General features: G+C 48.2%; 1 protein-coding gene across 2 annotated transcripts in view; it reads left to right on the top strand.

Moving 5' to 3' along the window:
- The window catches only part of GAB2 (GRB2 associated binding protein 2), a 92327-nt gene that overhangs the window by 45871 nt on the left and 31707 nt on the right, over window positions 1–14749 (top strand). For both annotated transcript variants that reach the window (XM_042862488.1, XM_042862487.1), the window contains exon 2: window positions 4223–4523. In XM_042862488.1, the coding sequence (XP_042718422.1) occupies window positions 4223–4523 (301 nt within the window). The remainder of the gene's footprint in view (window positions 1–4222; window positions 4524–14749) is intronic.

The following is a 14749-nucleotide window of genomic DNA, read 5'->3' as shown; positions in this document are numbered from 1 at the left end:
TCCCTTCCCTTCCCTTCCCTTCCCTTCCCTTCCCTTCCCTTCCCTTCATCCTGGTGATGAATCAGCCATCTTACTTCTCAACAGCCAGGGAGGATTCACATCATATCATCAGCATTATGGGGAATGGGTTTTATTTTTAACAAAAATACTTAAAAAGAAGTACTTGCCAAGCATCAAAATATCTGTCAATGGTGTTAAGGCCAGCTGCAATTTAAATGGGAAGCAATCTGTTGCAGGCAAAGGACCACAAAGCTGAAGACGTATGTCACACAGGTACCATTTACAGCAGTGAAACTGTTGGCCTTTTTCCATCATAAAAGTGTTAAATAAACACAACCTTTGCCTCACACTGTATGAGGCACGAGCTGGCAGCAGCAGGGACGTCAGAACAGCCAGGAGAAAGAAAATAAGGAGAGGAAACAAATTTGGGTGAAGGAGGACATGTGTGTTGGCCATCATGGCCAACCCATCCCCAGTCACATGTTTTTCCCATCATGGTAGGAGGAGAAAGGGACCTCCCTGGAAACATGATTTTGGAGCATGGAGGTTCATACAGATTTGTATTCTCCTGCAGTTTGGCCTAAATCCTGCTGTAGTTTAGCCAGGCTGAAGCAGTTCTTTTGCAATCAGCTTATATTAGGGTGTCACCAGTGCTACCAGCCTACATGTTATACCATCTTCTCTGCCAAATATTGACCATGTGGGACTTTCCATGACTACCAGACAGACGACAGAGATCTAGAGAAGTTGTGGGTCTTGTAACAGAGATAAAAAGGGAAGCTGTGGTAGCATCACTGTCATCTTTTGCAGTACATCCTCCTCTTTTTTCCCTGAAAGTCTAGAATCTAGTTACTGTACTTTGTGTCTTTTTCAGTGCAACTTCTCACCCTTAAGGGATGTCTCAAGGCTTGATTCCAAATGGTTGAAAAGCAGTAAAGCCAAGGAGCAAGAAGTGTCTTCATTCACATAGTGGCTCATGTGATTGCACAACTTCATCTTTATCCAGACACCCTTGGTAATCACAGAATCACAGAATCACAGAATGGCCAGGGTTGGAAGGGACCTCAAGGATCATCAAACTCTAACCTCCCTGCCACATGCAGGGCCACCAACCTCCACATTTAATACTAGACCAGGCTGCCCAGAGCCCCATCCAATCTGGCACTGAACACCTCCAGGGACAGGGCATCCACAGCCTTTCTGAGCAGCTGTTCCAGCACCTCACCACTCTCTCTGCAAAGAATTTCCCCCTGACATCTAATCTAAATCTTCCCTCCCTCAATTTCAAACCATTTTCCCTTGTCCTGCAGTTATCAACCCTTTCAAAGAGTTGGTTTCCCTCCTGTTTGTAGGCTCCCTTTAGGCACTGGAAGGCTGCAGTGAGGTCACCCCACAACCTTCTTTTCTCCAGGCTGAACGAGCCCATCTCCCTCAGCCTGTCTTCATAGCGGAGGTGTTCCAGTCCCCTGATCCTCTTTGTGGCTCTCCTCTGGACCCTCTCCAATAGCTCCCCATCCTTCCTGTACTGGGGGCTCCAGACCTGGACGCAGTACTCCAGATGATGCCTCACAAGAGCAGAGTAGAGGGAACAATCACCCCTCTTCTGATGGAGCCCAGGATACCATTTGCCTTCCGAACTGCAAGGGCTCACTGCTGGCTCATGTTAAGCTTTTCCTCTATCAAGGCCCACAGGTCCTTCTCCGCAGGGCTGCTCTCAAGGACCACTCCTTCCAGTCTGTATGGACGCCTGGGATTCCTCCGGCCCAAGTGCAAAAAACTCTGCACTTTGCTGTGTTGAACCTCATTAGATTCACCCAGGCCCACCTTTCTAGCCTGTCAAGGTTCCTCTGAATGGCATCCCTTCCTTCCACCATGTCAGCCACACCACTCAGCTTGATGTCGTCAGCAAACTGGACATAGAACCATTGATGACCACCTGCGGCCTTTCAACCAGTTTCTTACCCATCGAGTGGTCCACCCATCAAATCCACATTCCTCCAATTTGGAGATAAGGATGAGGTGGGGGACCATGTCAAAGGCCTTGCTCAAGTCCAGGTAAATAACATCAATTGCCTTTCCCTTGTCCACCAATGCCGTCATTGCATCATAGAAGGCTACCAGATTGGTCAAGCATGACCTTCCCCTGGTGAAGCCGTGCAGGCTGTCTCAGATCACACACTCATTCCTCATGTGATCCAGCACGTCATCCAGGATGATCTGGATGGGTGCCCATCTCTTAGTTCTGTAGGGTGGTAGCAAAGAAGTGGTTTTATGTTAAGAAGAAGAATGTGATGGGATGTTTAAGAGCTAGAAAAAATGTTCCTAAGATTGATTCCCAATGTTTTGGGTAATCCATTTTGAGGAGATGGAATAGCAAAATCGTTGCTGCTGCCTGGGGAAGACAGTTTTGTGTTTGTTTTTTTTTTCCCTCCCTGACGGGTGCATCTCTGTCATGCATGTATTCTCTTTGTCTAGGAGCAACCATCTCATAGAGAGGTAGTTGAACATCTCCTGGACAAAACCAAAATCTGCCAGCCCTGTCAGTCCTCTTGCTAAGCAGTTTGCTTCTCTGCTGCATTTGGAAGTCTGTACAGAAGATGCTTTCCTGGCACCAGGAACCAGTTTGAGAATCAGTGCAAAACTAATTAGCTTACAGATCTCAAAGACACAAACAAAAGCAATCTGGAAGCCTTTGAGAAGTGTGGTCCAAACAATCACAAAGGTTTCTTTCCCTTATTTCAGCCACCAAAGTATCCAAAACTGTGGCATCCTGATGCAACTGGACGCCTAAGATCTAGCTCATGCCCTGTCACCTGTGTGAAAACTGAGGGACTACCATCGCCTCCCAGAGATCATCATGGAGGTCCTCACACAGTGCTCACCTTTCTGCCTCTCCAGGGTTATTAAAGATGTGGCAGTTGGTTCTTCCTTCGTAGGGACATCAAGTGTTTTTTTATGCCCTGACCTCTCATGATCACATGAACCCAAAACCTGGTGGTGAAAAAATAAAATAGAGTAAATCTCTCAAACAAATATCCAGAATTGGGGCAGGGTGGTGGAAAAGGAATCATTTTGTGTGAATTGAGAGCATGGGCCTCGCCCTCCCTCACCCTGCTCATCCACGTGGGCAGTATCCATCCCATGTTGTTCAGATGCTTTCGTTTCTGGTCAGTCAGATGACCTAAATGCTTTTGTTGAGCTTGTGTTGGTGCCCTCTGGTATTTAATAGACAAAACTGATGTTTTATTCAGCAAGAACTCCCATGAAGCAATGCTGGGAAGCACCTGCCTCTCTCCATTGACTTAGAATCATGGAATCTTAGAATGGTTTGAGTTGGAAGGGACCTTTAAAGGCCATCTGGTCCAGGTCCTCTGCGATGAACAGGGACACTCACAGCTCCATCAGGTGCTCAGAGCCTGGTGACCATGTATGTCTCCAGGGACGGGGCACCCACCACCTCTCTTGTCACGTGCATCAGTGTATCACCACTCTTATCGTAGAAAAAGGCATCTTTGTTCAAACCCCAGCACTGGCACTGATAACTGGCATTTGTTTTCCAAGGCTGCTACCCATAGAAATCAATAATAACCTTTTCTTTGCTAAGGAACTTCCTTTGTACCCAGGAGCAGAAGATGCTGAAAAACAAATGAAGCTTGGATTGCCCCCTGGCATTATTCCTGATATTTAAAAAGCCGAACCAGTTTCCCATTGGTTTCATTAGCCTTTCTATCCTGGCATTTAAACAGAGATGGAATTGGCATGCTCAGTATCTGCAGATGCTCCCTATGATTCTCTCAGGGGTTTCTCTGAAGGGCAGGATGCCCAGAGCTCTGTGTCCAAAGCTCCAGGACTCCTCTGAGCTGCTGAAAGGCATTTTGATATTGCAATTGCAGATTATCATCCAGGAGTGAAGGATATTTGGGTCCTGAGAGTGCGGCTGAGCAAGGTCACTGTAAGCCTCAGGACTAATGCTTCTTGGAGTCATTTGTATCTTAAGCCATAATGATATTTCAGTGCTTAATTCTCTCAGATAACCAGTGAGATTTGGGTACCGAAGTCCTGGGTCTGTACACTGCTTATACGGATGCCTTGAGCAGTGTCCCAGAGCATCCCTGGGTGGGGAGGTGTCATATGCATCCGTGTCACTCTATCCATGGCAGTGGTTTTCTGGCCCTCATGACGTGAGCAATGGGTTTGATGTCCCCTCTCTTCTTGTTTTCAGGCATGGAAGAAGCGCTGGTTCGTCCTGCGCAGCGGTCGGATGAGCGGTGACCCCGACGTCCTGGAGTACTACAAAAATGACCACTCCAAGAAACCCTTGCGTGTGATCAACCTCAATTTCTGCGAGCAAGTGGACGCGGGACTGACCTTCAACAAGAAGGAGCTGCAAGACAGCTACATCTTCGACATCAAGACCAGTGACAGGACCTTCTACCTGGTGGCTGAGACTGAGGACGACATGAACAAGTGGGTTCGCAGCATCTGCCAGATCTGTGGCTTCAACCAGTCCGAGGAGAACTCAGGTACCGTGAGAGCCAGGTCCTCAAACAAAGCATGCCCCATCCCATGTTCTCAGCAGGACCCGAATGCTCTTTCAGTCAGACCTATAGGAGGAAGGTGCTGCTCTGTGCAGGGCTAGAGGATCTGGAGTAATCTCTGCATGACTCCGCGTGTATTTCCCACCTTTGATACCCAAAGCAGAGCAAGTTTTGCCTGTGCAAGCTACCTAATTCACTTTTTTCCCTATGACTGTAGCCCTCTGAGCCTCTTATGAGAAGTTGATGGGGTTTGGGATAGCTTTTAGCTGCAGCCTTTGTCCCCATCCATTACCACATTCCCCTTGAAAGTCATAGGAATCAGCAGTGAAAATTCCCTTTGTTCAGCAGTTTCAGTCCCTCATTGGAGAACTTTACTGGGATTGCAGGACCATGTCTTTCCTCCTGCTTTGGCTGTCCCCACCACTGTCATTGTACTGTGTGATGGATGTGCATGTCCTCCCTATCTCCATCACTATTTCCTCCTGAGAAATGCTTGGGTGTAAGGAGGTAGATATGGGACAGTCTCCTGGAGCAACAGGACCTATTCCACTCATCATTTTCCACCATCCAAACCCAGCTGTGCTTTGGCAAGCTGCTGCAATCAGTGCCATTGAGCCACCTCCACATCCCCAGCATGGCTTGGGGACTTTCACAACCACCTCACCAAGCCTGGCCCTCAGAATGGTGCCACCAGCTTCCAGCCCTCCAAGGGCTCCACAGCTTGCTCAGAGGCACTGGGAGAGGTCACATCCAGCACGGGGTTGGTCTGAGTGCCTGGGGTGCAGCATTGTGGTCTTGATGTTCTTCCTATCAGCTGTGGGCATCTTATCTCCACCTTGGTTTTATCTCATCCGGGCCTTTATGTTATCCATGCCTTTACCTCATTGCGGCTTTCCCTGAGGACCCAGCATGCGCTGCCAAAGGATGTGGAATACTGAGTCCTTTCAAACCTCCTTCTGGCACACACAATAAACCCTCTCTGTGTGCATTACTGTTTTATCTCATCCCCAAAGGATCTTCAGAAATCAGCCTCGAAAAGCACCTAACCAAAGGGGACTTGGGCTCCATGCTCTGCGTTTATGTAGCAAGCTCCCCTTAGCAACATCCAGCTTGAGTCTGTTTTGGTCCAGTGCAGAGCAGCTGCAATCTGCGTGAGCTGAAACCCTGCCAAGATCTCGTCAGGCAGGACAGCAAACAAAGCATCACAACAGCACGCGTGCAATCTCCCCTGAGTGACGCATTAGAGGGGACGTCACCTTGGCAATGGGTGTACAAGTGGCAGAAAGGATCCTCGATAATGCCATGAGTGTAATCTGGCAGGGAAAGGTCAGGCTAAATAAATTGCATCCCGTTGCGATGTCAGCGACGCAGCTTATTGAGAGCTGTTTGGTTGCAGGATTTTCTATTTTCATCGATCACAGAATCCTATGAGTTGGAAGGGACCTTCAAAAAGGCATCTGGTCCAACTCCCCTGCAATGCACAGGGATACCCAGAGCTCCATCAGAGCTCATCCAGCCTGACCCCAGGGACGGGGGACCGCCATCTCTCTGGGCAGCCTGTGCCAGTGCTTCCCTACCCTTACAGTAAAAGATGTCTTCCTTACATCCAATCTCAATCTCTCTTTTAGTTTGAGTTTTGCGTGCATGCAGCTGGGGGAATTTGTTTTCTTCCCATTTAGTAAAACGAGCTTCCATTTGAGGACAGCAGGATCGATACTGGACTTCACTGAAATATAAACCTGAGCATCAAAAGGAAAAACAATCTTGTGCCTTCAAGTGCATCTGTCCCAAAGGGAACATAGGATTTTTCAGGCTGCAGAGATGCAAGCGATGTTCCCCACAGGACCACAGAGTGACATCAGCAAATGAGAAACAAAACTCCTTATTTGTAACTAAATCACAGCTTGTTAGTGCTGGAGGGAAAGTACCCACTTGAAACAGTACCCAGCTGCCAAAGAGCAGTTTTCTGAGTCAGCTGTGAAAGAGCCTGTGACAGGAATGCAGCAGATGTGGCCAGATGCTATGGAAAGAGGGAGCATGAATTATGCAGGGCTGGTGCTTTGCTTTGGTGTTCACAGGAATGGTGACCTCTGCAAGACGCCTTTCATTCACTGTCCCTGCTAAGCAATGTGAAAACACCATTTCTGTGGTTGTCACAGAGTGGCTGAGGCTGGAGGCACCTCAGGGTCCTTCCAGGCCATCCCTGCCTCGGAGCAGGGTACCCAGCACCACATCCAGGGCTTCTGGAACTCCCCCAGGAACAGCCCCCAGCCCCTGTCTGCTCACTGCACACAGCAGTGAAGCCTGGTGTCCTGAGGGACCTCCTGGGCTCCAGGCTGTGTCCCGGGACCTCTGGGCCACACTGATCAGCATGGTGTTAAAAGTCAGTAATTGGATGGACAAAAAGCAGCAGGAAAAGATAAACATGATAGGCAGTAGTAGCTCTGTGCTAATTGTAGCAATTAATTACCTCCACCCACTTCTCCCAGCAGTCAGGCAGTGTGGTGTAATGAGATCAGAAACCATTGGTGAAGCTCCCGTGCACATCTGCTTTTTCTCGTTCCTGGGGGATGCGGGGCGCTGACTGCATTATGCCAACCCCACAGCCTGGATCTGGCCTCAAAACCAGGTGGCTCCTGGCTGGGTTCATAGAATGGTTTGAGTTGGAAGGGACCTTTAAAGGCCATCTGGTTCCAACTCACCTGCAAAGAACAGGGGCACCCTCAGCTCCATCAGTGCTCAGAGCCCATCCAGCCTGACTTGGGTGTCTCCAGGGATGGCGCACCCTCTACCTCTCTTGGCAACCTATGCCAGTGCCTCCCATTCTTAGTGTAGAAAACTTCTTTCTTATATCCAGTCTAAATCTCCCCTCTTTTAGTATGAAACCGCTTCCCCTTGTCCTGTCACAACGGACCCTGCTAAAGAGTCTGTCCCTTCTTTCTTACAGCCCCCATTCAGATACTGAAAGGCTGTTATCAGGTCTCTTCCCAGCCAGGAGAGCACTACATCACCAGCAAAGGTGCTTGCTCGCTACAGGGTACCTCCATTGCTTTTTAGCACAGCCAGTGAGCAAATGAAACCTGAAAGAGACTACAGGCAGCAAGGTTGGATGAATACTGCCTTGCAAGGATTGCAAGAAAAAAAAGCAGAACGCCTTTGCAAGAAAACAAAGAAAAATAGGCCAAAGAGCCCTTTGTTGCTTCCTTCTGCCAGCAGCTCAACAGGAGATGGTAAATTTTCTGATGCTTGGTTTTTACATTAGTGGGTTGTGTCCTGTCTAGACTAGGAGGCTCTGAGGATTAAGGCACGGATGGAGTTTAGCGTGGTGCTGCTGTCAGTGACTGCCAGCTGTACTCCACATCTGGCTCATCAAAAGGAGCTCGTTTCAGCCTCAGGGACTGACACGGCTGCCCCGGTATCACCGGTGAGTGCCCCAGCCTGGAAATAGCTGTGTAGCAGTGAGAACGTTTACTAAAAGAGGGGAAATTAAATTAGATCTGAGGTGTTTACCCAGACTGAGCGCAGCTCTTTGTTTCTGCTAACGCCTATTTACTTAGGTAGCTAATTACTGCTTTGAACAAGAGGAGCCTTGCAAGGAGGGACACTGTGCAACAGCTCTGCCTTTAATCCAAACTGTGATGCTTCCTCCATCTGGAGACAAAAGGCAAAAAGTCACTGAGGTTTTGCTTGCTTTTACCAAGTTTTAATCCATTCTGGGTGGGAATGTGGCTAGTTATGTCCCCTCAATGGATTGCAGTGTGTATGTGCTTAACACACCCAAGGTGCAGCACAAAGGAAGGCATCAGCTTTGCTCTGTTGACCCTTGTTTTCGAGAATATTTCTTGTTATCACACAGCTGTTGGGTTCCCAGGGCCCCTCTGCTGGGTGCTGTGCCCAGAGCCCGACTCCGTGGCCGCAACGCTGAGTTTCCAACCATCTGCATTTTCCCTGCCCTAGTGGGCAGGCAGCCAGGTCTGTGCTGCGAACTGTATTTTCTCATACAAGCTTTGCTTGTTGGGGGAAGAAAGAACAGCAAAAAATATATATATCTATTATAACAATCCTGCTAAACTTATCTCATGTGCCTTTAACTCCTTCTGGAGCCGATGCTTCAGCCAAAACTCTGACGTCTCCTATTTCTGATAGGACTGAGAGGTGCAGCTACGTGTGTAATTTAATTTCTCATGGACCAGTGAGTACATCCTTTCAGGGGACCCATGCCCGGCTTACTTATTTCAGATGGGTTGGTACCTTCCTGTTTCTGCCCCCATCCATCTATCTTCTCCTTTTCTTCTGCCATACGATGTGAGCTCTCTCTCTGGTCATTGACTCATGGGCACCAAGCAAACCCTTGGTGGGTTTTCATGTTTTATGAAAACCAATTTGCTGCCCGTGTGCAAGAGATTTTTCCCCACAGTGGAGGGAGGGAAGGCAGTACGTGCTGAGGTTTCAGTCTGCTTTGCACAGTTGGTGTCTCAGCTCAGCCATGATGTCTCACCCAATGCTCAAGGCTTCCCAAGTGCTCGTACTACGGCTTTGCCCTAGTCAGCAGCAACCCGATTTCAGCCAGGCTTTTCAGGCTACAGTGAAAAATCAAAGAGAAGGAGCAGTGATGCATTAGTGGATGAGTAAACGTCGCTGCTCTGAGCTGAAGACTGAGGGTGAGCGGAGCGTGGGAAAGGGCCGGCGCTGGCTCCTGCCCATGGGCTGTGCTTGGCAGCAGTGGCCTCTTCCACCCAGCCTGGGCACACATGTCCCCAGCCAAAAGAGAGTCATCAAGTGCTATTTTTTTTTCTTTTTTTTTTAATATCATCTGGGATTTCATTTCTTTTATTTCTTCTTTATGAATTCAGCGAGGTGCTCCCAGGATCTGGCTCCCTCCTTGCTCCATCTCTGAAGCGTGGCATTAATGTGTTGCACCCTGGCTGGGATCAATCCTCAGCGCTCCGCAGGCTTTTACCATCTCACAAAACACCAGCCAGGGCCCAGCATTAATGTTTAATGGGGAGCTGAGTCTCTCTGCCTGCAGAGGCTGCAGAGCTGTTGGTTTCCCAGCTGGAAAGAGGGGACTCTCCTTCCACTTTCAAGCTTTTTCAGCTTACTCCCAACCCTGCATGCGTGGGCTGCCTGTAGTCTGTGCTGCTCAGTCCATGTGCTGCTCTTGCTCCCTTCTCACTTTTTTTCCCAATATGCTTTGGTCCCAGTATCAAGCCAGCAGTGCCTGTCACTCTGCTGATTCCCTGCAACCAGGGAATAAAACATAAACCAGGTTTATGTGAGTGTTTGTTGAGGTGAAGGGTTAAAACACCACACAAAGGTACCGCCCCCAAATTCTGTCCACTGGACAGGAGCTGCCCGAAAGCTCAGCAAAGGGGCTACAGAATAAGACCAGAGAAAAAACATTGATTCATGTGCCACCCACCACCCAAAACCACCACCAGATCACTGGTGTTCACCATCCTTGCATGTAGGAGCAGGGTACCAGGGAAGGTACCCTGGGAACCTAAGCAAAGCAGCAACCCCAGAGCAGCCCCCACTTTCCACTGTCTCCACCTCTGTTGTGGCCAGGAGGAATGAGACCAAAGGGGAAGCACTAATGACCAGGTACTTCCTTGCTATTGTACCCGGCACACGCCTGCTTCCTTCCCTGCTCGCACCCTAGATGAGCAGTGAGCTGTGCTGGGAAGCATGCTGATGTTTGAGAAATGGGAGAAAGGAGGGAGGTGTAGGCACGTCCTTGTGTCTCTGAAAGCACCCAAGCCCCATGTGCTGTATTTTGGGATTTGTCACCCTTGCTGAATCCTACACCCTCCAGCTGGGTCAGGAGGACTTGATGCTTCGGCTCCTATCAACTCAAGTTGATTTGCCTTGGGTTCATCTTAATAACCATAGCTGGTCATCATCTTACCTAGAGGCCAATCTGTGTCCCAGCAGACGGCACAGTGCTCTATGGCAAGAGATGAGCAAGGTTATCATGGAATCACAGAATCATTAAGGTTGGAAAAGCCACTAAGATCATCTTGTCCAAATATCAACCCATCAGTGGTTGAGCTGAGCTTGAACCGTGGTGGGTATGAGGCAGACTTGTCTTAGTTCACTCCATGTATCCAAGCATGTCTTGTTAACAAAGACGTAATGCACCCTGCCCCATTCAAGATTTGGAGGTGGCCTGCACTAGGGCAGCAATATGGAGTTCCTCTTTGAGCCCCTTCCTCTCACCCTAGGGATGTCACCCTGCAGCAATCCCTCTAAATTCAGCACTTCCTCAGTGTTCTCATCAGTGCTTTCTGTACTCAGCATCATGGAGCTCTTCTTTTTAAAACACAGTAATTCACATCTAGACCCACTGGTTGCACATCTCAGAGTCGTTTGGATCAGTTTCACCTGTCCTCTAACATGTGTGAAGAATTCCTAACAAAGGAAACCTCTGTGGCTGCAGATTTGCTTTGGGAGAACAAGTGCAGATGTCACATCTCAGCCTGATCAATGCCTGATCCAGTCTAGGTAGTATGGATAGGGAGACCCAGAGGCCTGAACAGTTTGCTCCAGGCTGATGATTGAGCACCATGTGCATGTGAATGCCTCCTTGTATGAGTCCCAGTCCATCCCTTAGTCATCCTGCCTCTTTAAATTTGCTCCAAACTTCCCTGACCCTGGCTTTCCTGAGCTGAAAACAGCAAGTTATTTTAAGATCCGACACTGTTCAGCTTTTATTTCAGTGTAAACAATACCAGAGATGGAGTGGTCTTGGCACAAAAGAGCAGCTTGAGAGCAGTTAAGTGCCTGCTGGCTTTCCCCCCTCCTTTTTCCCTCTTTGCCTTTGGAGATGAGCTAGTTCAGGTGCTAACGAGTCTGCTAAAGAGCAGACAGCCACTGGCAACCAAGGAATTTGCTTCCTAGAAGAAGGAAGCAAGGAGAGACAGTTGCTGATCCCTACCAACCCATCGAGGGCTCCTTACTGTGATTCACCTCGTGTTTTGGCTTTCCACTGCAACCAGTGCTGCTGTCAGTGAGACTCGTGGTTGAAATAGGGCTCACTTCTGGGGAGAAGGTGGAAGAAGTCTGAAATGGGGTGAATCGTTTGTGCCCTAAAAGTGTTTGTTTCTTTCCCGGGACTCTCCAGAAAACAGCACCGCTGAGCTCAGGTGGAGACTTTACTCCTAAAATGATGCTGAGATGAATCCGGTCCATCTCAGAGCTGCTGCCAACACTTTTGAGATGTTTGGCTTTTCAGGTTATTTCATCTGACATCGTTCTATTTACACTGAATGAGGATCAGCCCCTATGTTAAGAGTACATATGATACTGGGGGACATGGCTTAGCAGGCATGTTAGTGACGGATTGGCAGTTGGACTTGATGATCTTTGTGGTTTTTTCCAACCTTAATGGCCCTATGATTCTGTTCTTCTGCACCTTACTCTGCTTGCTGTATCCAGTCCTTCACCATGTCGTGTTATCTGCAGAAACACTGCAGAACTGGAGTCAACACAGCACTGCTACGATGGTCACTGTCCTTAATACCCAGAGCAGATTGTAAGCCTGTGTATGCCAGGAAAAAGACCAAAGCAGGGATACAGAGGAGTTTGGAAGCCGGAACCAAAAGAAAAATTCATAAGGTGTCTACATGATTACAAAGCCAAGCTTCTGAGTTCAAGAGTCTGATGCCATTGAACAAAGAATCATAGAATCATTTGAGTTGGAAGAGATCTCTAAAGGCCATCAGGTCCAACTCCTCTGCAGTGAACGGGGACACCCACATGTGCTCCATCAGGTGCTCAGAGCCCATCCAGCCTGACCTCGGGTGTCTCCAGGGGCAGGGCATCTACCACCTCACTGTGCAACCTGTACAAGTGCCCCACCACACTTATCATAAAAAAACTTCATTATATCCAATCTAAGTCTCCCATCTTTTAGTTTGAAATCTTTTCCCTTTGTACTATCACAACAAATCCCGCTAAAGATCTGTTCCCTTCGTCAGCAGAGCATGTTGTGATATCATGGTTTCAGACATCTGAGGGTTGCAATGCTGGGTCAATATTTTCTTTAGAATTTGAGATTGGGGAATTCAGTCAAATTTTATTTTGACTCTGGCCATTTTGGGAGAGATGAAGATGGAAGAATCTAAGAGATCTCTCAGCCTTTTAACTGTAAACCCGTAGCAATGCCATTCCAGGAGAGACCACCAGTAGACTGGTGTCAGTTGAGTCCCCTCTAACCATACCCTACAGTGATGGGAACAGTCAGAGGAGCACCAGATTTACCAATAAGGAGCGCTTCTGTCTTTTCTGCAAATAATAAAAACATTAACCTGCAGATTAGAAAAGGTACATGGTGCTTTCCAAAAAAAACCCAAATATTGCAGGTGCAATGCAACCTGGCTGAACTCTGTCAAGGATGAATATGGAGCTGGAGGTGTGGGGCTACTGGGGAAAATTCTGCCCCTTCCTGGACACAGTCCCACTGAGTTCACTGATGTAGGACTGGGATTTAAGTTGGGAGGGGAGGAAGAAATGTGAATTTCAGGACTTAGGAGGGGTTTATTATTATTAGAGCAAAGTCACCCAGCCTATCCAGCACGGGTTTCCAGCAGATGTTGGCAAATTGTATTCATGCCTCTTGGTCCTGCCCAGGACTCACTTCTGGACCAGATACTCTGAATCAGAAAACCATCTGACATAATTCTTCATTTTCTAATTGGCTTTTATCGCTACAAGCCCTGCAAGCATCAGGTCAGCCCCATTAGTTTAATGGGCACAGAGGAATTTTTAGAATGACTTACTGACCGTGGAAAAACGAGTGCAGCAGACAGTATCAGCATCAGATCAAAAAAGCAAAATCATGCAAGGCCTTTGAAAAGAAAAACAGCTGATGGGCTTGGAGCAAAGCGACCGATGAAGCGGTACAGTCTGAGCACTGCTGAGGGAGGGAATGAAAGAGGGAGGGAGGCATTTTGGGTGTCAGCCAGCTGGGAGGGAGGACGCAGCCAGATTTGCCTGTGTTTATATTTCCCAGAAGAGTCTTGGGCCGTGCAGTGCTGGGATTTGCTATGCTGCACCCGATCTTCAGAGTTCTGGGGCATTGGGATGAGACACAGGCCTGCAAGTGATGGTCCGTGTGTAGAGCTCAGCCCCGGAAACGTGATGGAAGCAGGACCCCAAACTTGTGTGCGAGCAAGTTGGAGGATGAGGGAGAAAACCACAGTGACCTCTGAGTCAGATAATTGAGGGCCGACATGCCTCCCTTTTACTTCCCCCCGTGTACTCCATGACTTCCCTTTCACTTCCCCCATATGTTCCATGCTGTTCCCCCAAAGCATTTAACGTGGGCCTTGCTTTCTACCTCCTGAGCTCTGCTTGAGAATCACGCTCTGAAGGCTGGGATAGACTCAAGCTCTCACTTTGCAGACCCCAGTACCTGTTTGTTTTTCTGGTTTCTGTTGCTTTACATTTCCAATTAAAACAAAGCTTTTTTAAAGCCTGCAAGAGAATATTCTAGTGGAACAGGAAGGAGCCTTGAAGCTGTCGATTACTATGAACTTTCCATGACACCGCTCAGCATTTGTTTCCAGACTGATTTTTATTTATGAATGCAGTAGCATTTATTACTGATTTTATCAGCAAAGATAACACTTCTTCCTTAGATGTTTTCTACGCTTCGGTTGTAATTACTGCCTGCTTCTCAAACATATTTCTGCACTCTTTAGTGTGGCACAATGTCAGAGCTGCAACGACGGCAGTTTATTACTGGGACTGTGGGGTTACACCTGATTTGAGGAACACATACAGATTCCCATGTTCCCATGCATGCCTTCATCTGAGGATGTCTCTCAGAGACCCTCATAGTGCAGATAGAGCCAGGAACTCTGTTTTCTGCTGAAGTGGGGACTGCACAAGCAGAAGGGAGACATCACCAAGACACAGCATAGAGACATTGGAGCATCTTTTCTTCTGCCTGCAGCCATTGGGTGTTGGAGGCAGCACGGTGATGGTACCTGTCCCACTCAAGCTGGAAATGGTGTTAAAAGGCACACTTGGCCACAGCTCCTGAAAAAAACATGGCTTAGTGGAAGTGGTGGCAATGAGTCGACGGTTTGACTAGATGATCATAATGGTCTTTTCCAACCGTAGTGATTCTATGAAAAATGAGACTGTCTAGCAAAATGTGATATCATCTATCTCTTCTGTGCCCACCTTGCTCTCAGTCTATATCT

The sequence above is a fragment of the Lagopus leucura genome, unplaced genomic scaffold (assembly GCF_019238085.1).
Source record: "Lagopus leucura isolate 7727_CA_CO unplaced genomic scaffold, USGS_WTPT01 Super-Scaffold_702, whole genome shotgun sequence".
NCBI classification, from domain to species: Eukaryota; Metazoa; Chordata; class Aves; order Galliformes; family Phasianidae; genus Lagopus; species Lagopus leucura.
Note: the sequence above shows the minus strand (reverse complement) of the source record. Positions and strands in the feature narration are given on the sequence as shown.